Source organism: Odontesthes bonariensis, chromosome 7 (genome assembly GCF_027942865.1).
Source record: "Odontesthes bonariensis isolate fOdoBon6 chromosome 7, fOdoBon6.hap1, whole genome shotgun sequence".
Taxonomy (NCBI): domain Eukaryota; kingdom Metazoa; phylum Chordata; class Actinopteri; order Atheriniformes; family Atherinopsidae; genus Odontesthes; species Odontesthes bonariensis.
The window spans coordinates 35,499,159-35,525,037 of NC_134512.1; the positions used below are offsets into that span (position 1 = coordinate 35,499,159).

The following is a 25,879-nucleotide window of genomic DNA, read 5'->3' on the forward strand; positions in this document are numbered from 1 at the left end:
ATTAATAAACTTTGGACCTTTTTAAAACAATGTAACCCCAGGACAGGCTTTTACTTTCCCCAGCATCCTCCGTGTTAACCTGTTGTCTTGATATTTTCAGTATACAGTGAGTTTCCTCAGCACTAATTTTATCAGTCCAGCAGGACTCATGCCTGCTCTTCACCTCCTTCAACTCCCACCTCAAACTTTTCACACTTAAAGGTCTGCAGCTTTGCCTTTCTAAGTGGGGTTTAAAGTGAAAGGCAATCGTCAATCATCAGGAAGTTCTATTGATTGCAGATAAACATCACGATTACCACAAAGGACAGAGCAGAGGTGAGTATGACATGACAGAAATAGCTCTGATGACACAGAGATGACACTGTATTTACCAGATGAGAGCTGTTGTTGTGTGATGCAGATCATTTCACCCTTCTCAGTGGTTATTTATTTGAGCACTGGCCATGCAACTGGTGACTATTGTCGACATGTTTTCTATCCTTCTAGACTGTTTTGGTGCAAACTGCAAGGCTGCTCCTCTCTCATAAAATGGCAAAAAGTACATTTTAAAAACTCAACATTAATGTCTCAAACAAAAAATAATTAAAACCGGGTAACGCATACACATCCACAGATTTGTGAGTAATTTAATTTTGGAACTTTTTTCTCATTTATCAAAAGAAAACCATCAACTGTATCACTGCACAGAGAGTGATGAAACTCTTTAAGCTTTTACAGTATATCTTGGAAGATTTATATCATTGCAATTACGCTTCACTCAGATTTAATCCCCAACAAACAGAATGTAGCAACTTAATTCAGTATGTGATTTACATTAAAGTATAAAAACAGTGAAAGAGAGACATTTTACTATTTCATGGAAAATATCAGCTCAATGTAGCTCTAAATAGTTGGGACAGGTCCATATTTAGCACTGTGCAGCATCCCCTCTTCTGTGAACAACATCTGTAAACATCTGGGAACTGAGGAGACCAGCTGCTGGAGCTTTGGGAGAGGAATGTTTGATATAGGATACTAGCTGCTCAGCATTTCTGGGTCTTCTTTGTGTTTTCAGTTGGTGAAAGGTCTCTACAGCACTGGAGGGGCGCAGGTGTTGCTCTAAAACCTGTATGTACCTTTCAGCATTGATGGAGCCTTTCCAGATGTGCAGGTTCCAAGTTCCATAGACACCAATGCCTCCCGCCATACCATCATAGAGATGCAGGCTTTAAACTGAGAGCTGATAGCAAGCTGGATGTTCCCAGTGTCACAGCGTCCATGATTTCCTAAATTAATTTCAGATTTCAGAGCAGTTTTCCCACTTTGCCTCAGTCCATTTAAAATTAGCTTTGGTCCAGAGATGGCGGCAGAGTTTCTGGATCATGTTCACATGTGGCTTCCTCTCTGCATGATGGAGCTTTAACCTGCATCTGTGGATGGTACGGTGAGCCGTGTTCACAGACAATGATTCCTGGAAGTTTTCCTGAGGCTCATGCAGTGATTTCCAGGACAGAATCAGGTCTGCTTTTAATGCAGAGCTGCCTGATGCAGAGATGTCTCCAGATTCTCTGAATACTTTACAGAATATTTACAATTTTTCAAAGCTGAGTCAGATGACAACAAGACATAAGTCATGTCCAAAGCTATACTTGTGCATATTTGTACAAGTTGTTTGAGATGGTAGCTCTTAGCGTAGCTTCCTCTTCAAAATTCCTCCGTACATTCCCAAACTGAGAGGACTTTGATGTAGGTGAGACACTGACTGCTCACATCCACTTCACACAACCCCACTTCAAAGAAAGGAAATATCCCCTTGAGGAAAATGACACAATATCAAGCATGTAAGTCGCCACATAATCGGTTTGCCGCAACATCTGGAGCATCTGTCTCCAGCTCACAAATCTGGGAAATTGTTGCAGAGACAGAGAAGAGGGAAAAATGCAAAACTGTTCGTGTGTCTGTGTGTGTTTTCCTGCTAAGAATATAACAACTTGATGTGTGTGAATGATTGTTGCTGGCCATTATAATTCCATCACTCACACAGTTACAAAAAGGAGTGACATCATCAGGGACACACGAATTTCACGAGACAAAAATAGACCATGACTCTTCTCTTCCTCACGCCTCCCTCTGGTAAAAGACATCTCTGTTTCTTGTTTACCTGTTTTGTATCCATTCCTCTGTGTTAATCTCACTCTCATTTTTCCATTTGCGTGTCATCATTTGCATCCACATTGCAGCATTTTACAATACTCCATTTCTCCTCTCAGATGCACTCATTTTCTCACACTCTGCACCTCCTGCCTGCCCCTCACACTTTTCCTCTCTGTATGTAAATCACTGCTATCCAGCTGTAACCCTGGGAGATGAAAATAGAAAATCTGACCGTTTTCCATCCGTTTTTCAACAGCAGAGCATGTGGAAACATGTGCCTCATTAACACATCGCTGCAGAGGCAGAAAAACGGACGTGCTGACATGATACTCACTGTAAACATGAGCTGACATCCTCCCAGTATATAATCCAGAAAGGTGTAATCCCGTGTAATCTAAAAAAAAACACAAGCAGTGAGGGTTGATGTGTGATAATTTGCAGGTCATCAGATATATTATTAATCTGACAGTGTATTACAATGAAAAACAGGCTGTGTTTTTCTAATGTTCCACCAATGCAGCACCACTTATTATCTTGTTTGAGCACAATTTCCACTCCAGTTACAATGAATGTTTAGCATGGATTTTACTCTCATTAGTCTAATCCCTGCTGCCAGCCAACAAATATAATTACTGTATTAGCAATTTTCTTCATTTGTTGTACTGAACGTGTGTGTCTGTACAAAGGCTTTTTCATCATGAAAGAGGATGAAGGAAAATAATCAATTATGAAAGCTTGTCATACACACACGGCTGTAATGTTGTTCCAATAGCCAGCTGAAGTCTCCATGTTTCAGCTTTATGTGTCCTCTGTGGGGCTCTGAGCTACAGCACTAATTATTCATTTACAAGTAGTTGTAAACGCCCAGTTAGAAGGCTGTCATCTGAGCGTGAGTGTGAGAATCTCTCATAAAGATGCTTGTGGAAGCTGAATGATTTTACAGATTCATGTGCGGAGTTATTTCTGTTTCCACCAGCTTTGTATTTAAATCGATAAAATTTATTGTGCTGATGTTTTAAAACAAAATAAATCTCTTGATCAAAAACAAAAAAGTATCCTTTAGGCATTTCTACTATTTTGCCATATGGCCAAATGGATTTTTGGATTTTTTTTAAAACTAATGAGCCATGAAACAAAGCCACCTTCTTATCAGGTCTCAAAATGAGGCAAATACAACCTCAGATGAAAAACACATGATATATTAAACTGTGTCATTATTTATTAAACTGAGACAAAAGACAGAAACAGTGTGCGAAAACTAAGTGAACCCAAACCGTTTCCACAGGAGTTAAGAGGGAAAGTATCAGCCAGGAGCTGCTGATCAATGCTCTGATTAACTGATCATCAGTCAGTAGCCCCTTTCACACTGAGACCCGCTACCTTAGCGGGTCCAAATTGCACCTTCGACCCGCGTCGAGCAATGTGAACGCTTGGCGTGTTGGTGACCCGTGTCGCCTGAAGCTGAGTTCAGGGGGCGTTGCCTAGTGGCAGAGCGTCACACGAAACACATAAAATGCTGTGCGTGTACAATAACGTAGGCACAAGCCATGCGTCAGAGGTAGGGTTAAATACACCTTGAGGACTCGTTTTTGCAATTGTATATGCAGTTCATGGAGATGTTATTTTACGGGGTGTGGATGGTTACAACGTCGGATGCCGGACAGTGAAACTTGTCCTCACCTGTCGCTGTTGTTCTGAATCAGCTCTCCATTCTGTCTTTTAAACTCCTCACGTCACGCCCACGTCCGACCCGCGTCGATTGCGTTCACACCAAACTCGGCTCGGCAAAAAGACTAGGGTCCGACGCGGGTCGAAAGGCGAGTCGAGTTGACGCGGCAGCCCGGGTCGGCAGTGTGAACGCAGCAGCGGACACGCTAAATTCGCGGATTAAACGCGGGTTATTCGGCAGTGTGAAAGGGGCCAGAGTGAGCAGCTCTATAAAAGCAGAAATTCTGCAGCATTCAGGTGTGTGTTAACACGATGCCAAGGAGGAAAGACATCAGCAACGATCTTAGAGAAGAAATTGTTGCTGCCCATCAACCTGGGAAGGGTTATAAGGCCGTTTCCAAACTATCTGGAGTCCATCATTCTACAGAGAGAAAGATTATTCACAAGTGGAAAACATTCAGGACAGCTGTCAATCTTCCCAGGAGTGGACGTCCCAGCAAGGTCACCCCAAGGTCAGAAACCCAAGAGCTACATCTCAGACTCTGCAGGCTTTAGTTAGCATGTTAAAGGTTAAAGAACATGGCAGCACAGCTGCAAAGCTACATCTGAACAAACTACAAGACTTCTGGAACAATGTCCTTTGGACAGAGCAGACCAAAGTGGAGATGTTTGCTCATAATGCACAGCAGCACGTTTGGAGGAAACCAAACACAGCATATCAGCACAAACACCTCACACCAGCTGTCAAGCACGGTGGTGGAGGGCTTCACGCCGTGCAATCAAGGTGTTGCAACGGTCCAGTCAGAGTCCAGACCTCAGCCTGACTGAGATGCTGTGGTGGGACCTTCAGAGAGCTGTGCAGAAACCAGAGCTGCAAACCTCAATGAGCTGAAGCAGCGCTGGAGAGAAGAGTAGGCCGAGATTCCTCCTGAACCAGAGAGAGACTGAGAACGTCCCACAGGAAACCATTACTTCACCTTCCTGCTGCTGAAGCTGCTGCTACCTGCTGCTGAAGCTGCTGCTAACAGCTGCTGGATCAGGGGTTCACTTAGTTTCTCACTCACTGTTTTTGCTTTGCAATTTAAAAGCTTAGAATTTTTACACAATTTTTCTAAGGTAATACAAATACTCAAAGGGGAAATGTGCACATCTGAGATGTGGGAAACGTGTTCTATATGCGATTCCACAGGTCTAATGTGCCAAGCTAATTATAGTCTAACAGTGAGAGCTCTGCAGTATCTGTCCATAACAGTAATTAGAATTTAAATGCAACCAGAGACTGTAGTGCTGCATAAATGATACTGAAAAGTGATCTCCTCTCCTCCTTCCTCACCTTACAGGACTTGACAACGATAACTCCTGAGTTCTTATAGTTCTTCTTCTTTTTCTGTTTCTTGGGATTGATGCAGTCAAACTCCACCTGTAGAGAGAGCAGAAGAAAGAGGAGAAAAATGAAATAGAAAACAAGAGTGGAGATAATAGCAGAGATGGGAAGATGACTGAGAGGCAGTAACTGGCATGTTTCCAAATACCACCTACGGTAACCTCAACTTGATTGACAGACAACTGCAGAGTAGTGATACAGTATCCCCTTTATATTGCCCCCAACGTGTGTGGAGAAAACTAATGATGAAAATGAAAGCAAGATTAGGAATGGGGTTGCCTTTAATACAGAACACAAAGCCACATAGACACACACTTTAGATTGGAAGTGTTTGATCAAAAGAAACGTTTGACACAGTGACAAGCACATACACACGTGTTTTAACTCCCTGATTCATAAACCAGGTCGCTCTAAATGCCTTGTCGTGTTACTAGAGCTCAGCCAAAGACTGTTTTACATCTCAAAAGCAACTCTCATTTTGTGATCCTTCTTTTCACACACTCCATCTCTCCATCCTGCTTGTGTTGCTATTTGCTTGTTATTCTGCCCCCCCACCACACACACACACACACACACACACACACAGACATCATTACCAAACATGAAGGGTCTCAGTGGGAGAACAAGTCATGAGGCTGCTTTGGCACATGCGCGCACACATGGAGCTGCTAATGAATGAACTGTTCTCTGATCTGTGCATCTTAATAATCTTTGGCAGGCCGTAAATTCTGAAGCAAAAAGAATAAATCTCAGGAGAATGACAAAACTGCTTGTGCGATCGCGATTATTCCAGATAGATGTCACTAAATCCATTTAAACTCTCGATTAAGCAGTGTGAGGGGGATACATGGTCAGTGAAATAATGATGCTGTTCACTGGCTGATGGCACAGAATGATTCACATTTATTTCACCCAAGATCAGACACGTGGAGTTATTTTTAAAGTCTCTAAATGAAACCGTTCGCCCCCTGTTCCAACAGGATTCAATAGTTTAGCTTCACTTTTTATCTAGAGAACAGGATCTGGTAATGCAATGCTTCGTCAGCATTATGGTGCCGAGCATTGAAAAATCCTAGAACTGTTACTCAGTCAGTGGGTCGACATGATGAGATTAATTCGATTATAGCTATAGTGGGGTTATGCTCCTTATTTGAGCGAGGGTAATTCTCCTTGGATATATGGCGGTGAATGAATGGGATCAGAGGCACACAGCGTGTCATACCCCGGTATGATAGGTGGCACTTCCTGTTGACCTCTTCACCACCAACAACAACAACAAACTCAGGCATTGGAGAAAGATGGAGAACGCAGAGCCAGATGAAGCTACGTCCCTCTACATTTGGTCTGTGATGAGCTGCTTGTTGCTCAAACTCGATGCCCAACGGAGCATTCTCCATCGCGTTGTTTCTTTTTTTCCGACAGCGCCGACTCGAGCATGCACAGAACACAAAGTCCAATTCACCACGTGCTTCACCATCTACAAGCACGTTTAATTTGACTTTCAACCGAGTTATCTCGGGTCATAGTCCAATCGCGAGTAACCCGATCCGATCCAATTTCTTGTCCGATTAAGGTGTCTACATGAACTTAATAACTCAGTCTTATTGTAATTTAGCCCTCAATTCGATTTTTACAGTGCCATGTAACCCTACTGAGTATGATTTGAAAAAGAGTCATCTATGGAAGCAGTTATTCATTTTCTGTACTCGCTTTAACCTTTTCAGGATCACAGGAGGGGCCGAAGCCTATCCCAGCCGCCCCCGGGCGAGAGTCCTGGTCAAACTACACCTCAGGTGTTAAAAACATTCCAAAACATGCACGTTTTTTCAACTGTTTTCAGACCAACGTGGTCACATACAAAGTGCTCGGGCTGTGTTATGTCAGAGTGGTTAAAAGTTTTCTGCTTTGTGACCACACAATGGATTCTTCTCAACTCTCAGTTTTGAGCTACCTTGTGTCCTCTAACTGCTTTTGACCCAAAAATCAACCTCAGCATGAAGGACATCTCAGCCCTGAGGCTCTCTGGAGCATCCATAAGTGAGGATGCACAGGTGGATCCTGTGAGGACGTCTTTTCGGTGCCAATGACGAATAAAGGAGGTTTGATGCATTAAAGTTACAATGCGATTCTAATTTGAGAAAAATAAACACAAGTGGTTTGGAACGCTGACTTTTATTAGTTTGGGTTTCTCTGTAAATAAGCTCAAGTAGATTTCTGGAAACATGCAGGAGTTTATGCACTGATAAGACAAAACACACAACAACATCAGCGTTTTACCTCCACCGAGTTCTGGGCTTCACTCATCTTTGCAGCTGTGGTCTGAAACTCTCCGATGAAGTCGTGGCCTCCATCATTATCATAATCATAGCACAGCACCTGTCATTGAGCAGAGCACATCACACCATGCATTGTTGTGTCCTTCACCAGGTCTGTACAGATTTGTCCAAATACCCCGTTTACACATCAACACACATAACTTTAATAATCCTATCAGTTCCAGGACCTTTTACTACAGGAAGCTCAATCCCTCCTCACTAACCTTGATATTTATGTCCACATCTCCATTGCAGAGAGAAATGAGAGGCACAGTGAAAGGCTTCCACGCTGGATCTAAAGTGTTCTTTATGACCTGAAGTCACAGAAACAGACACATTAACGGTAAATCACACAGCTGCAGTTTTACGTTGCAGCTAAAGCCACGATAGAATAACCTGAATTTTTGTCCGTAATGACAATTACAACCCTCTGCATGACCTGTTGCAGCTGACAATGCGGCTCATGTAATGACCAGACGAAGGTGCTTTTTGTCCCTGGCCGTGACTCACCTCTGTCCTGTGCACCAGCATCCATTTACCGTCTTCTCCCTGTTTGTGAAACTCCAGGTATGGGTCGGACTTACCAAAGAAGTCCTGCAGAGAACACAGTCAACACGTCTTTAATTAGAATCCCAGTTTTATTGTCATTTTTATCCTCCCAAACAAAGCAAATGCCAAACTGCCCCCCTTACTGCAGTGCTGACAAAACATGGCCTAAACTCTTGCATGTATTGTTCTTTGTGTGTCCTGGTGGTTTCACAGAGGCGTACACAGCAGGTACACACCTGCGTGAATTGAAATCATAGAGACATTCTTCCTATCAGGTACGCCAGTCAGCTCAAATTCAGTTCAACTGAAGCAACGAGAGCAGCTGCTTGCAATCAGATTGGCAAAAAAGCCAGAAAAAAGCACCAGAACTTTGGTCCTCCTCAATACAATCACTGTCATAATTTCCTATTAAAAAGTGTCTTCTATTCAAAACTCCACTGGCCCATGCGATGAATTTACATTATTTGGGAATTTTCAAATTGTGTTCCGCTAGTTTGCAGACAAAGGTGAAGAAAGTGAAAACCTTTATTGTAAGTTTTAACGTAAGCCTGTGTGGGCTTTGTTTGTGCATCGAATGGAGTTTCCTTTGCTTGAATAAGCTGAACTGAATGTGTGTTTTTTGCTTGTGTGTGTGTGTGTGTGTGGGTGTGCTAGCTGCCTACCTTCTTATCCAGTTTACGCCCACTCAGGGTCAAAGTGATGATTCTGTTGTCAGACAGCTCCTGTGCTGTTATCTAAAGGAACAGCACAACACAACAGCGGTTACAACACAAATACCAGCAACTCTGAACGTTCACACATCCTGACTGTCATCATGACCACGAGCCACATCCATATCACCGACAGCATCACCTTTGCAGATGCACTGCAGTATGTGTGTGTCAGCAATCATCATTCACTTCTTATTAACAGGATTTATATTTGTGGTACTTCTCGTGGTGCAAAAAAACAAACGCTCAAGAGGGTTAGATTAAAAACAAATTTAGCTGCAGGCAAAAGACAAGTGTTGCTTTCAGACTTCGACTTATTAGCTGCAAAGCCCACACTCAGACCCAGAGAATATAAAAAATTTACATGTAATAAGAATAATTAGGCCGGCCATAATCAGGGACAGTCAAGTGCATTTCAATCAGAGGGAGTTGAAAATGAAAATAAACAAATAATTCAATTAAATAATCAGAATACAGGTAAAGTCCAAGAAAGGCAACGAAAGCACAAAGAAACTCCACAGACACAGCAGCACAGATCTACAGCCTAACAATCGCAGGCACTTATTCTGGCTCTAATAATCACTCACTGCTTATGGAAACTCTTAAAAAAACTCAAAGAAAAGCTCATTAATCTAAGGAGAATTTCCATGAAATGTTGCGCTTTTTTAGGTTGGTGATGATGCTACAATCAGCGTTTCAATTGAAGTCAGAGTAAAAAGCACCATTTAATGCCAGTATCATGAAAATAGAGACCAACCTTCTATGGGACAGGACAGATCAGGTGTCCGTGATTTAAAAGAGGGAGCACGCTGTTTTAAACCAAGTAAAAATGCACGAGATCATCTATTCACAGAATGTTTGTGTTAACTTCTGCAGCAACGGAACGAAACACGGGGCCCTTTACTTCCTGACTTAAATGCTTCGCTTCAAAACTGTTGTTTCAGTACAACATATATGATCTTTATGAGGTCTCAAATGACTTCCACAGTGTCATACAGCATGTAAGCAAGCAAGACCAGCTGGGGGCAGAAAGCAAGAAAAGGCGAAATGAAGAGTACAGTCTGACCATTCCTGCTCCACAGAAAAGAACCCAAATCTGATCACATGTGGATAAATAGCCCCTAAGTCTTACTTTCTCTGACAGAAGTAAAATGAGTTTTTATTGTATATTGAGTGGTTTTTCTTTAAATTTCTGCACAGTAACTACTGCAAAATGAAAACTGCTTTTACTACAAAGTATATTATCCTCTCTTATATCACACCTGTTGCATTAAATACCAGAATGTCTGCCAAAGCACAGCTGCTGATGTGCCTGAGGCAGATCAGATGTGTTAGAAATTACAGGATATGAGGAGACACAGTTGAAGCTTCAAATAGAGCTTTATTCAAGCTTTTAGGTTAGATACGCATTAATTATCACTATCCAGTGCTGGACAAACATCATCCTTAAGGTTCTATAGAGTTCTAAAGTAATCACATGGTTTCCATGTGTGGTTTGCATCCTACTCAACATAACGTGTACAGGTGACCATATACCTTTTATGATTTGTTTAGAGGACATGAATGAAATTTCATCATAGCAGTTATAATGTGTGCATGTGAAATCGGAAGATAAGATCTACTGCTTTCTGCATTTTAATAACAGGTGTGAACAGATGTTTTTGATCAGAGTTTGTGATCAGGTCAATACAGCTGTTTTCACACATGCACGACTGTCGCTAGAGACTTCCTTTTCGGGAAGTAACCCAAGTAAAAAAAAAAAACAAAGGATGTAACAAATGTGTAAATGTAGCAGCTAATCCTTTGCAGCATTTACTGCGAGTGAGCAGGTGTGTGCGCTGATAAAAGTTGGTTCTCTTTTCTCCTGATCTGTGTGCTGCTTTTTGGTAGACACAGCTTCATCTTCTCTTCTTAACTTATTGTAAAGGAAAACATTTTCCACAGTATGCTTGCTTTTTGCATGATTTCCTGTCCTAGCTGTTCGAGCTCATCTCCCACGTGTGCACACAGGAAGAGTCGGGACCCACCTGTCCACACCTTCTCCTGAACATCTGTGTTGTTCATGTGTCAAAACAGATGTGTGAACAGCAACCAAGAGAGTAAAGAAAGCGCCTTTAAAGATTAAAGGCGATTTTTACCATGATGGATCCTTTGCCAGCTGGCTTCCCATTGGCTAAGATCAGCGGTCTGTGGAGCTTCTTATTGGACACAATCTAGTGGAGAAAAGCAGGACATGAATCAGCGACTTCATGTTTAAATCAGACAAAACACAGAAATGAGAAGAAAAGGTTTGAACTGCAGGATGTCTGTATCATGTGCCATCTTCTATATTAGCCTAAAGCTAATCACCTGAATCCTTCCAGTTCGGTTTAGTAGTTGGCAACAATTTCAAACCTTTATACTTTTCCCTAAACAATACGTGTAACCCTTTCTGTTTCAGATTGAAGGGAAGAGAAGAAATGAGTCAGTACCACTCCCAGTGTACAAACGAATTCTCCCAGGAAGTCATGTTCGTAGAGCTGTGTGGCGCACTTGTCCTCATCAAACATGGCAAACCGAAGCTTCTGAATCTCTTCGAAGTGATAGTCCACCTGAAACTTCACTCCAAACACTGGGTTCAGGTTGTTTACGGCTGTTTCGGTGCGTGCAAGCTAAAAGACAAACAAGGAGAAAGACTTTTATTGAATTGTATTCATGTTCACATGAAAATGAAACTGCTTCATTATCACCTCTTTGAAAGTATATTTAGGTCTGGCAAACAGCATTATTATCACATTATTTACACCTTTGATGTAATGTAGCTTTTGAATCTTTAATTTCTCAACATACAAGACTTTCCTTAGTGCAAAATGGCACAATCTGAGAGATTTTTAACTCCTTCAGCTGCTTCTTTAACACCTTTTGCACTCATTCACACCCATATCATCACACTCCCACCTCTGTGTTTCACTGTTAGAACAATATATTTACTATGGTACTGCTGTGCAAAACAAGATTTTCTCAAGCCTGATAGTCGTCCGGGAAAGGCTACGGAGACCCTCTCCGTCGCTTGCGTGCGTCGGCCAACATTCCTATCTATTGGTCGAGTCGAGGCGAAGGAGTCCGCAAGGGTTGTGATTGGTCGGCTAACGACATCATTTCCGGAATCACTTTTCCGGTTTAGCTCCTTCCTCTCAGAACAACAACACCACCATTTTTGAAAGAGTTTACTGTGTGCCGGTCAACATTTGGTCAAAATTATTTGCATTTCAAAATCAACAAGTTCCAACTCCAACAACAGTCTTTCTCTCTCGGTCGCCATCGTTCACTGTGAGGAGTGGAACGGAGCCGGAAGGTAAACAATCAATCAACGACTTTCACGATAGACGTCGCGAGATTAGGTCGTTTAACGTAGCGACACCTACTGGTCGAGAGGTGAACTGCCTTGTGTATCCGACATCCCGATGGAGAACTTCGAAAGGTTCTGCGTGACCACGGAGTCGGATTGACGAATACAGACGGAGAAGTATACCAAGGCCTTAAAGTGATACAATGTAACTTCTCAAAAAGCCCACTCTGGAGCTCCCCCTACAGGCTTGGAGGTAATGTACGGTTACACTGTCGTAAATACAACACCCTTTCGCTTTCACGTTTCACGTTTGTTGACGAACCGGCGAGGAGTCAGAAGGTGCAAGCTATGTCGACCGAGAAGGTAAGAGTGATCAAATGTACCTGGGAGCGTGAGAGGGGTCTATTTGTTTTTGCGGTAGGTGTGCCAGAAAGCAAGTTAAAGTACTTCCGCTCAGCTCCCGGGCCGCCACCGGGCCGCTCCAGCAAAGTTACATAGCGCAGTTTTTCCAACTCAGACCCCTGAAGGGCATAGGAGACAGGCCAATCGTAATATTAAAACTCATTCTAGCCGCACAAATTTTTTCAAGCTGTTATTTTAAGGTAGAAATGTTACATAGTATTGCTTTAAGTATTATTTCATCAAGAAATTTTTTTGCTGTTTTTCATGATCTATAGCAAAGTTAAATCTGCCCTGAGATGAAGACCCAGAAAGGGTTTTTATCTCCATATCTTCCAAAGAAGCTGACGTTATGTTGTACACACAGAAACTCTGAGTTTTAAAGTATCTATTTGGACATGTTGTGCTTTTTCACTCATCTTCAGTCCAGTCTTTGTACATGAGCATTTTCAGATTAATGTTTTTTTGTTTTTTAAGCCACTTAACTCTGACCTATGTACCATTCAGGCAGGAAAAAGGCTCCTAACTCAAGGGATGAACCAGTGTTGTGTCCACACATAACAGACAACTTAGCAAAGAAGCCATTTTAAACTGGATCTTTAGGCACTTTGTTCCCAGCAGCCTGTCACAGAGTCACATCATTTGTTCCCATTTCTTTAGTTGCATCTATTTAAAACAGCAAAGATAACACAGTTTGACAGACAGAAAACAGGATTTCTGCAGCAACAAGGTGATTCCCAAAGAGCTATTAGCTGAAAACTTGGCATATCTCAGCATGGTGTGCAGTGTGTCCTTAAAACATTTGAGGAAACTGGACAAGTGGAGGACAGAAGAAGAAGTGTCAGGCCTAAAGAACTATCTCCAGCAGATGAACAGGATCTGAAAGTGATGTCCTTAAGAAAGAGGAAAAACATCCAGCAAAGACCTGACACAGGAGCTGAGAGATGCATCTGGACCTTCAGCTGATCCATCTGCTGTTGGCCCAAGCCTCATCAGAAATGGGCTCCATGGAAGGGTGGCTGTCAAGAAGCCGTTATTAAGGAAGGGAAACAGGGAGAAAAGGCTGAGCTGTGCCAAAGGACACAAGAAGTGGGCTGAAAATCAGTCCACAGTGGGATGTCCTTCAAGAAGCCTGGAGAACTATTCCTGAAGACTCCTTAAAGAAAGGACAGAAAGCTCGTCTGAGAGGGTTCAGGCTGTGTTGGAGAATAAAGGAGCTCAGAGCAGATATTCACTTTAAAGCTGCTTAGAACTGTAAAATCTTACAAATGACTCATATCCCATATTTAAATGTATGTTTACACATTTCAATAAATATCTGCAACAATTTGTTTTATTTCCATCAATATATGGAGAAATGAAGGAAGGCTCAAGACTTTTTCTCATTACTCCACATGAATAACCGCTGTCTGTAAAGCTGGTCTTAACTTCATGATCTAATGAAGTAGATGAGGCTGATCTGAGGTTTTCAGTTTAACACAGCAGCATGCAACTATTTATCAAATGTGAAATGTGCAATAAAAAACAAAAACAAATAGCAATAAAAGTCCAGCAGTTTCATTAATGATGCAGAGTTGTGTGATAAATCTTTCTCCCCAGCAAGGGTCCATTCATATTCCAATCCTTTAAGTCAATGTTGTCCAACGTGCTGTGTTCACACACAGACTGGGGTTAGTGGGAGTATCTGCAAACACCATGAGAGTCACGTTCTTTGCTCTGACTCCTCTAAACAAGGTGCTTGGATGACTAATACTCACTGGCCTCGATACTCTCCAGTCTGACTCATACGGGACACACAGAGTTTATCAACCATTAGATGAGGTCGGTGCTTGTTTAGCCTGTCACCACTTCTGAACTGGAGCAGATATAAGAAGCAGTTTAAATGGCCACTGTACTGATATGTTGGAGATAACGACTGTGAAATAAAAACATCACGGTAATGAACTACATCTGCCTGCATGCGTCAAGCTAAACAATGTACATTGTGAGTTGTCTTATTTTATTACATTGTTTGGGATGTGGAGAGCAGCTTCTCAGCCAATACAGAGAGTGCTGAATACACCAAAAACCTATTAGCTATAAGAATGACAATATCCTTGTTTAAATACAGGGTTATTGGTTGCAACACTGTCAGACAACTAATGATGTTCTGGGCATTCAGAAATGCAGTTCAGCAGGTAAGCGTGTCACTGCCTCGGCTAAGTAGCGTCTCCAGTGTTAAATTTGAAAACCTTTGTTTGGATTCACATTTCTGATGTATTAATGGTTCAGTTTTGAGAGTTTATCCAATGGTGTAGTTCACAACAGACATATTGTGAGTCTAAAGCAGAGTAAAACAGACAAAACACCAAAAGTCCAAGAAACCAAAAGGGAAAACAGGAGTTTCCCCTTAAAAACACCCTTAAAAATCCACTTTTTGAGAGGCCATCTGCTCTCCTGCTGGGTGAGGCTGCTGCTGTTGCCATATTAGAAGGTATGATTGGTCTGCAAAAATGTTTAGGTAGGTAGAAAAGTGTCAAAGGCACCAGCAAAGCATTGAACTGTCAAAATCCTGTATAGGGTAGTGGTAAGATTGCCACCTTTTGTGTTGGTTCAAATCCCCTGCATGAAAGGTACTACCTCCAGCAGGGGTATTTAGGCAAGACCGCCTTACCCTACCTGTAAGTTGCTTTGGATAAAAGTGTCTGCCAAATGCATAAACATATAAAGATGAGCAATGTCTGTGACCAGGACTTACCCTTTTGACTCCAATGACTCTAATGACATGCACAGGGGTCACAGGTCAGGGGGTCCAGTGACACACGTGACCGTAACGACCCGCTCTGTTTATAAGCTGATGCTCCCCACCATCCCATTTAGAGCTGAAGAATCTCCTCTTCAGCTCAACTTGATTTGGGGGATAATTCCAGGCATCACTTGGACTTTGGAAAGCTGAGTTAGCTGCACCGACAGGTTAACAGCCTTCCTGTTGCTATGGTGATGCGTCATTTGAGATGTAAAAAAATTAGTTAGCAGCAGAAGTCCTTCCAGCAGCACCGCATCCAAACCAGCAGAGACAAGTGTTTCAGATTTCTGTGTTTCTACAGAAAAAAGCTCAATAGAAAATTTCAAGGAGAAAAAAAGAATTGTTAATAGACTTGAATTGTTTTCTGTTTTACGGGTGGATGAGTGCTTCTGATTGACTAGATGACACACAACAACACGTCACAGTATCAGCTTTGACTGTTTGGCATTAAGCATGAAGTCTTCTTTTCCGAGCTCAGACGGTTTCGTTCTCCCCAACTTCTGGAGATGTTAAAAATGTTCCATTCAACAACCATCCAGTTAATGACCCATTCAGAGAACAATGCTTCTGCTCTGTAGCTGTTCTTCTCCAAATTACAGCCTATTTTTATGACGCATTATCTTTTTCTTTTCTTCTATTTGACTGTTTTCAGGAGAAAATCTGCATACCACCAACATTTTTCACTGTTTTACACGAATCCTTCGTACATTTTCGTTAGTATCACCAGAACGGGCTCGATTAGAAAGAAAGAATATTCATCCAACATACCATTATGAATGATTTTGTCAAAAATGCCTTTACATTACTGACTGTGGAACATGTTATGAGTGAATAACTGAGAGAAGCTTCAAAACCAAAAAGGGTTTTGTCTTCAGCCCGCTCCGAGCGCTTACAGCACTTATCCTTCTGTCTGACGCATGGAGGAGAATGGCTGCACTCCACCGCTTCAACACTGAAATTACTGGGACATCATGGCAGCCCAGCGGGCTGAAGTGTGCAGCTCATATGTGTGTCACAGTGAATTTGAACCTGGCTCACTGGGCTATGGAAATGAATCAGACCCTTGCGGCACTTCATCCTCTTTCCAATCTCTCTTTCATCTGTTCATGTTTACTATCGCACGGATGAAGCAACAAAAGAACCAGCAAAACAGGTCACTGAAACTGTTTCAGACGGAGGAATTGTTCTCAGGAATACAAGCAATGCCTGACAGCAAAATGAGCAGCTGGATGCAAATCTAAAATTCCCACAGGGCTACAGTAATAATATGTGATTATTCTATAGTCCAGCCACCTTATTTACGCTGAGGGGAAAGACACACGTGTTTGCCAAACGTGTGCATGGCTTAAAGATAAACATGCATTAGGATTTAGAAATGAACCCCGCTAAAAAGAACCAAAACAAGCAATCAGTACAAATCCATATAAACTGACAAGTGCTTCAACTTATAATATATATACCCAACTTTTGGCTTTACCAACACATTCTTTCAACAATAAAAATGTGATACATTAACCCAGTTTTCGCCTGAATGCAATTACAAAAAAGTCACAAAACTACTATACGGTTGCAATAATTTACAGAGAGGCTTTTTGAAAGTGGCACATTATTGACAAGTGGAGATTATCTGTATGAATAAAGGTTAAATGAAAATAAATAATAAAAAAAAAGATTACTTTCTTTAGCAAGATTACCGCTGCATCATCTTCGATGAGCCAACAGCTGCGGCAGATTTTTGATGTATTCTCTCTTATAAGTATGATTTACATGTAAACATTCTTGATACGGTCAATTAAAAAATGTAACCAGTGCCGCTGGCTTTTGGCTGACTTCATTTGGGACTAAAGAAGCTTCGATGTTGTACATAAAGGTTACAACACCCAACTGTGCAGCAATAGAAATGGCATGGGTGAACCAAGCCAGTTAAAGACGAGCCTGAAATGGTTGAGGCCTGTTAAAAGGTGATTCCCGGGACTGTCCGGACAGATCTGAAGGCTTAGAGCTGGGCTCATTGCGTGTTCAGATCATGAGAATACGGACATTGGTGTCCTGGACCACCTCTGAATGAGGCCTGAGTGACCAGATCTAGGTGAATACTAAATCTATCTCTATCTGTCTTTAGTGCTGTTCATTTCTGATCGCATCACCCAGAAAGGAAGTCAGCAACAGGTCTGAACCGGGTAACTGGGATTTTTGTCCATTCCTTAAGACAGAAGTACTCTGCTCATTAAATCTGGACAGGATCTGCTGGTATGTGTCACACCACAGATTCTAATTTGGTTTAAGTTCTGGGCTTTGACTAGAACTTTCCAGAACATTTAAATCTTCTCCAGGGTCACTGCCATGTTGAACAGTGAACCTCGGTCACAGTTTCAATTCTCTGATAAACGATTTTCCCTGAAGAATTTGTTCATATTTAGCACCATCCAACATTCTTTCAGTCATGGAAAATTTACCGACAGACCCTGCCCACTGACGAACGCCCCCACAGCATGATGCTGCCGCCACCATGCTTGAAGCTGATGCAGGCCCATACTTCTCAGTCATATCCTAACTTAGTGTCCAGTTCTGAGGGTACGGTCTTAAAACAGCTCATTTAAATAACGGCAGGAGCAGCAGAAGTCAATGTAAAACTGATAACAAATGAATACATTTGGGTACGACAACTTGAATCTCATTGGAAAAGGTGTTCTACTTACACAACTCCACAAGAGAAACTAGCATTTTGAATAATTCATTGAGCCAGAATATCAATAAATGTAAATTTTTGATGTGTTGAAAGTCAGATTGGCTTGGCTTGAAAGGGCACAGTAAAGGGCAGCATGTGCAAAAATACAGTAGGACTATATTAAAAATACAAAACATATATTTAAGTATATACAATAGGAAATGACACTTCTGGAGCTGTGTATTTGAGTGAAGTGTGGAATTATTTTAATTCTGTAACTGAGAAACCTGCAGTGCTCTGACAACAGCCGACGCTGCCGGTCTGAATTTGACTGAAGTCTGCTCCACATGCGAAATTACTTTTTTTTTTACAGTTGAACGTTTCGTTTAAAATCATTTAAACATATCCAGGCACTGCCACGGAGATCCACAACCTTCGTTCTGTGTCTCTGAAGGCCTGTGGGATTCTGCTAGAAGCTGACATGATAACAGCAGATTCACAAGCAAACAGACCAGCTGACCCCAAAATGTCACGGGTTTGAATATAAAAGCTTCCACCTGGCACTCCATAAGGAAGTTCTGATCACTGGCACCAAATCTGGAAACCCTGACTCTGCTTTTATCAATCTTAAAGAGTGATACATGTAGGGGTGAGTTTTATTTGAATTTACAAGCTCAAAAGCATTCAAATGGGCACATTTTCATGAGATGTATGTGTGTTTTTATTATCACCTTCATGCTGGTGTTTAATTAAACTGGAGCTTAAGAGCAGGACTGATTTGGATAGTTTAGAGGTGTAAAATCCAGATATTTGTTTGTCACCCAGAGGATCCTGATGTAGCTCCTTAAACTGTGACCTAGATTCACACTGAGTGGGACATTTTGTGCTCTCTGGAGGACAAACCCAGTTTGGTGTCACTTACAGGGTGACATTTACACAGCTACATCTGCAATAAGATCGGCCTAATTCAAACTGATTTATTTTCAATCCCTGGAATAAAGAAACATGACAAACAGAGGTGGAGGAAAACTAATTTCTGTGTGTCTCATACAGCAGAAAGGTTACACAAAACATAGCTCAATATCATCCAACAAATACAAGGCTGCACTTCTGTTAAAGTGTGTTAAAAGGTGGGATTTTAAAGCCCACCGAGAGAACATCCCGCTGCATGTGAGTTCTCACTTGTAGGGTTACAAGCTTATATGTGCGTTCATAGCAAGTGTGCAGATTCGGATTTGGACTTGAAGAGGATAAAAGGAGTCACAGGATTTAGAAAATTGTCCTAAGTAGGCTGCTAACTGGCTGCTATGTCATTTACACAGATGAGACTGGTGTTCCTGTGGACCCATGACACTTTTCCACTAGCACCAGTTGTCATGTTTTTGTTCATTTATTTGGTGTCGCTCTGTTCTCAGTGACACTCTCAGCTCTTTGTCTTTCAGCTCTTCTGCTTTTGTCTTTCTCTAATCCTTCCATCTCCATCCTCTTCACCTTTGTCTCCTTTCCCTCTCACCGTTCCCTTCCTTCGACGAACCCAGCTGCTTCACATGCCTCTATCACTCAAGACAGATGGAAATAGACAGAAATTGAGACGGAGGGAGACAGGGAGGCGCCAGGAGTTGCAAAGACGTTCGGAGAAAGGAGCAGAGGGAAAACAAAGCGAACAGGAGGGGATCAGAGAAAGTGAGAGAAGCGGCAAGTGTGAGAGAAGCGGCAAGCTGTGGCTACAATCCGAGAAAAGGATCGGGCCTCGTTTCGCCTCCTCCATCGCTCCCTCGCTCCAGGAGCACTAAGCTTTTTGTTTCCCCTGCCGTTGCCAAGGCAACTGTTGGCAATTTCACATCAGAGCCACATGCCCTGCTGACCGACAGCGAGCTGCAACCCGAGGCACTCGCCTACACACACACACGCGTGCACATACAGAAAAGCCTGCTTGCCCTGTTGACCAGCCGTTCGCCGCTGAGAAGCCTCGAAGCCGCGGCCTACACGCAACCAAACTTCATCGCCAGGTTCTTCTTCTGCATCTTCAACTTGGTGCTCATGTTAAATTGTTTCTACCCCATAAAAATACAGCATCATGGACTGTTTGCACAAGTCAAAATATTCATAATTCTATATTCAACATCTGAATCAGCTGAACCGGTAGATGCTTTAAAGCCTCACCTACATGTTACATCACATCAGAGCTGCCGTGCTCGTGATGAGCATCTATTTCTGCCTCAGTAGCTAAATCAAAGGTCCACCAGCCTCTCAAATAAAAACAAACAGAACTGAAACCAGAAATTTCAACTGGAGTTGTTTCCCATCTAAAAGCAACCCTAAGGGAGTGTGGAAACTCTGGAAGGAGATCTCATTGTGCAAGAATGATTCTTACAAACATTAATTTGCCCCCCTGTCAGTTAAACTCACCGATGAGCAACTCCTGCAGGACAGACAGAGCAAAGCTGTTATTTAGCTGCAGGCTCTGCTAAACGATGGTTGCTTCTAAACTCGTGATGTGGGAAAGTCTGACGTGGATGTTCAGATGCTTTTGGACATGTCTACCGCATGAATTCTTTCTTTCTTCAAATACATCTATTCCTTTTCACTGTGTTCTCATGGTAATGTCTGGTCTGTCTCAGCAGACCTTTCAATAAGAAATTAAGAAACATTAAGAAATGACTCTACATTAAGTACTCACACAGTCCTATCAGCAGCCTGATGAGCCGTTAAAAAATCTCCTGATTGTAACTATTTTATCCGACTGTCCTCATCTTGGCTGATTGCTGGTGTTATTAACATTCATCTGTATAAAAACAGCCAGGTTCAACCAATGGAAAATCATATTTACATACATTTTTCTTCTTTGTGGAAGCAACCATCTTCCTCTTTGGAGCCCCATACTGAGTCACTCTTAAGGTTTCCAAGTAAAGATCGACCATAGAAGCTACCTAAAACTACAAAAACGTGTTGAAAAACTGACTGTAAAATTAGTTGTGCTTTATTTCTGACTCATTGTTACGTTGCTGTGATTTACTAAGGCATAATTTTAAAAAAACAGAGTGAGAATTTGTCAATTCTCATGCTCAACTGATGCTCAAAATAAGGACATTTACTGTATCTCCTCCAAAGATCTTTGTTGAGTTTGTGCTCACGATTATGGAGCCGTTACTGATTGGATTTGTTGAGGTAAAACTTTGAAGGGTTTAATGGCAGATACTACTCTAACATTTAACTTACTGCAATTTGATGAAAGTCTCTTGATATAAAAGAAAAGGGTTTAGTTGAAAAGTCAAAAGCCATTATAGATAAACCCACTTTATTTGAGTCAATAAAATGAACACACAGCAGCTCATGTAGAGACCCTGCTTACCAACCTGATGATAATGGATTTATGCACGCATCTAATGTCTCAATCCATTTCTACCCAACATAGCCACATATCTAAGGCCAACACGGTTCAAGATTATGGATAAAAAGATACTACTGTCTATGAGACAGTAAAAATGACCAAAGAGCAGGCTGTTTTCCTAAGTTTAATAATTAGTTTGGCTTGACCAAAAAAAGGTGGTTGGGTTCTGTAGGGGATCTGACTTGTGGATAAACAGATTTGGCACCCGGCTATTTAAAAAAAGTCAACCCAAACTCCTGCATGGCGCATTCCAATCATCCAATCGCGTCTACTTCGATGATGTCATCAACGTGCGCCGCTGCAGCACTGCTCATTGACGTCCATCGTACTCAAAGTCGTCGTCCACGTCGTCAAAATCTGATGAATATCCTGCCATGTTGCACAAAACTAGCAGCAGCAAACTCAGTGTGAAGTTAGCCGACCGTCACAGAGTCACGGAGTAAATAAGCTGTGCTGCAGCGGCGTGCCCACGATAACAACAACACGGCAGCTCTGAGCTAATAGTGTAATAGTACGCATTCATTCGTCTTAAAGTATTGATGAAATAAAGACAGATAATGCCTTATTTAGAGGCTGTATTGTCTCTGCCCTGTTCTCTCTTGTTATATGGATATACGCCGATCTCCAGTGATCTAAATATCTTCTGAAGGACGCCGACTTTCACCAAACTGTTATCGGTGAAGAGATGAACGCATTTTATGGCAGAAATAAACAACAAACACGGAGGGATTTAATCATTTTTCAGTCCTTACATTGGACAAACTATAAAGCTAAAAAGATCAGGTTTCACATTTTTTAAGTTAATTTCCCCATAAACTACAACGTGAATACAACTAAAAACCCTCTTATTTATCTTTTTTTTTGCATAAAAAGTTCTCCATTATTATTATTATTATTATTATTGATAACATTGATTATTGTCTCTCAGTTTCTCTCCAACCTACACAACATTAAAGCAGCAGGTCTAATAGGAAATGTGGTTTCACCTCTGTTTAATCGTGCAAAGAACTAATTGCATGTACATTTTAAATCTTCCTTTCGAACTTGCTTCAAACAGAGTTTTAAACTTTCCCTGGTTTTCCTAAAATGCCTGCATCCCACATTTCTACCTGCTTTTTGCGTCTTAACTTTCCTTATGTCCAAATAAAGGTTTACTATAATGTAATGTCTACACATCTAATATGTTTCAGTTACATAAAGCATGTCTGCTTGTGTAACTATAACTGTATCTACAACACTTATCCTCCATTGCAATAAAACTCAGAAATTTAGCTGTTGCTGTTCTTTTTGGCTCAGCATGCCGTGGCTGATGCCAGATGGTCAAGACATCATGAGTTTGGATCTGGTTCACAACCTGTAGGCCACCAGAGGAACAGACTACAGTCACAATCCTCTTGTTGTTTTCTTTGCCGTTAGAGTTAGCGTTGCAGACGTGGCCTTGCAAGCGCTTTCTGTTTCCCTTTTATCCTCTTTTCTTCCCCCTCCCTGCAGCTGAGACACAGCATGTTAAAGCACCAGGCGTCATTACTTATGATCCAAACGCTCATTTATCAAATCTCAGCTCACTCTGCCGTTTAAGTCCCTGATTCTGCACCATCTTCCACCTGTTCTCCCTCTTCTTCGGTCCTGCCTTTCTCTGTATAATCTCTCTTTCTTTATCCCCCCTACCGTTACCGCACCTCCACCCAGTTTCCATCCACTTCATGGAAGAGAACGCAGAACGGGTCCGACTTGGAGGCTACATCTCGGTCCAGTAGGCTGGCTGCGGTGACGGACAGCTCCACCCGAGTGATGCAGTGCTGAGGTCCAACAGTGCGGGTCTGACCAGCAGGGGCCGAGCCCAGTGTGTAGGCCATGATCTGAGGTCACGACTCTGAGGGAAAGAGAACAGGGAGAAATAAGTCCAGTGAACCTGAGTTTCACACATCTCACACTGGTGGCTTCTCAGCTGATCATGGGAACTCCTTGAGATATCTTATCAGTGCACATTCTGAGCATTTGGACACATAAAGATCAACACAGCAGCAACTCTGTCAGGAGAAGCATGTTGAACCAGACATAGTAAGCAACCTAACCAATTGTTTAGCTACATTCAATCCAAAACGTGCCGCTATAGAATATAAATCTTGTTTAAAGACATTAAAGACACTGGTCATATTAACACCAAATACACCAAACAAGCAACCATTAGACCAGAACTCCAGAAATGTTCCATCTAGAACTGGGGCAAACTAATTTAATTTAATATGTTACATCCCCAGGCTAGTCGAGGGGGGGGAAAGGGTGTAACACGTTCCTAGAACAAGAACATGAGGAGAAAGCAGTTTATCTTTTTTAATTATGTTCTTTACAGTTGGTTGTTAAAAACAGAAAGACGCCATCTCTTCAGGAAGAGCCAAGGCCAGCATAGCAAGCAAAACTGTAGATTAACTGTAGATTTCTGAATAAACCATAAAGGAAAGGAAAAATACACAAAACTACAACTGAACTCCCCAACTTCGGCATAAAAAAAAACAGGTACAATCAACAAAAATGGCAGCTCTCCCCTACAAGGCCAATCTGAATCATCCATCCATCCATCCATTTTCTATACCCGCTTAAAGGGATAATCCGGAGTAAAATGCACTTTAGATCAATTTACGGGATGTTGGGAGTACATTAGACTATGGACAACCCTGAACATCCTCTCAATAAGACTGTTATCGGAAAACAGAGTCTCTTCAGTCAAAGGCTTCTTCAGTTTGGATGCAAAACTGACCGCTACAGGAAATCTTTCCTGCCCACAGCCATCAGCATCTATAATAACTCCTTGATTTAATTGAGCTACATCAACATTTAATTTCCCTCTGGGATAAATAAAGTATTTTTGAATTTGAATTGAATTGAATTGAATACGTTGAGTTGACATCAAAATCATGTCATTCGGATGTGTTTTGAGAATTTCGATTTGACCGTTTTTAGCCAAAAGTCGTTAGCCTGGAAGTGATGAGGGCATATCGTATCGCCGCTACAAAACGCTATTTTTATAGCTCTTCTACAGCTCCAAACAACATAACACTTACGTGTTGGTGAGTAGAGGGTCCCTAAAGCCAAACCGAAGTGTCCCGAGGTCTTCATGTGGTTGGATATAGAGTCCAGAATGAATTTAATCAAGCCAGTACCTTTCCGGAAATGTGCCTGCTGCAGCTGCCGCTACAGACCGTGGTGAAGTTGGTTTGATATTGGATATTCGACAGATATTCACAATAAGGAAATAAGGTGTCTTTTTTTTCCAATACCTCCCAAGCCTTGTGACCTAGTGAGTGTAGTACCAACCACACACACCTTTTTGTACACCAATTGAATGCACACTCTATTTTATATTCATTTCTGTCGTATATCCAATATCAAACCAACTTCACCACGGTCTGTAGCGGCAGCTGCAGCAGACACATTTCCGGAAAGGTAATGGCTTGATTAAATTCATTCTGGACTCTATATCCGACCACATGAAGACCTCGGGACACTTCGGTTTGGCTTTAGGGACCCTCTACTCACTACCACGTAAGTGTTATGTTGTTTGGAGCTGTAGAAGAGGTATAAAAATAGCGTTTTGTAGCGGCGATACGATATGCCCTCATCACTTCCAGGCTAACAACTTTTGGCTAAAAACGGTCAAATCGAAATTCTCAAAACACATCCGAATGACATGATTTTGATGTCAACTCAACGTATGTACTCCCAACATCCCGTAAATTGATCTAAAGTGCATTTTACTCCGGATTATCCCTTTAATCCGTCGGTCGGGTCGTGGGGGGGCTGGAGCCCATCCCAGCGGTCATCGGGCGAGAGGCGGGGTACACCCTGCCAGTCCATCACAGGGCCACACAGAGACAAACGAGACAAACAACCCGACATACTCACTCCTAAGGACAATTTTAGAGACACCAATCAACCTAACATGCATGTTTTATGGACAGTGGGAGGAAGCCGGAGTACCCGGAGAAAACCCACGCTTACACGGGGAGAACATGCAAACTCCACACAGAAAAGCACCAGCCGGGAATCCAACCTGGAACTTTCTTGCTCTGGAGCGACGGTGCTAACCACCACCGTGCAGCCCCCGACCTGAACCAATCATTTTAAAACATGGAAAAAAACGTAAACATTTAATATTATAAATGCATCCAGGCAGGGTGAAAGGTGGAAAGGAAAATCCCTTTGATTGAACAGTCGTGAGCTGTGATTGGCTGGACTGAACCAAAGAGCAGGAGGGGGGTGTTAGTTATTTTATGACTTAAGGTTAGATTTTCTTGTCTTAGTTTGTTCTGTGTTTTCAGTAATGTGGAGTTATGTTTTTTTATGCCTTTATTGTATAGGACATTGGAGAGAGACAGGAAGCAGGGGGCAGAAAGAGGGGGAATAACATGCAGCAAAGAGCTGTTTGATGCGGGATTCGAAGCAGGGCCAGCTGCAGCGAGGACTATTGCCTCTGTACATGTGGCGCCTGCTGTGCCCACTACGCCACAGACCGCCTCAGAGTTATGGGTTTGAATTGGGATTTATTCTG

At 42.1% G+C, this 25,879-nt stretch overlaps 1 protein-coding gene across 1 annotated transcript in view; it reads right to left on the reverse strand.

Moving 5' to 3' along the window:
- Nucleotides 1-25,879, reverse strand: part of cpne2 (copine II) — a 62,963-nt gene that overhangs the window by 31,538 nt on the left and 5,546 nt on the right. Inside the window, exons 2-10 of the mRNA XM_075470701.1 lie at nucleotides 23,010-23,203; nucleotides 11,231-11,410; nucleotides 10,898-10,972; nucleotides 8,712-8,783; nucleotides 8,011-8,094; nucleotides 7,725-7,814; nucleotides 7,463-7,561; nucleotides 5,135-5,221; nucleotides 2,468-2,527 (exon numbers count right to left, since the gene is read on the reverse strand). Coding sequence (XP_075326816.1) covers nucleotides 2,468-2,527; nucleotides 5,135-5,221; nucleotides 7,463-7,561; nucleotides 7,725-7,814; nucleotides 8,011-8,094; nucleotides 8,712-8,783; nucleotides 10,898-10,972; nucleotides 11,231-11,410; nucleotides 23,010-23,186 — 924 coding nt within the window. The 5' untranslated portion in view covers nucleotides 23,187-23,203. The remainder of the gene's footprint in view (nucleotides 1-2,467; nucleotides 2,528-5,134; nucleotides 5,222-7,462; nucleotides 7,562-7,724; nucleotides 7,815-8,010; nucleotides 8,095-8,711; nucleotides 8,784-10,897; nucleotides 10,973-11,230; nucleotides 11,411-23,009; nucleotides 23,204-25,879) is intronic.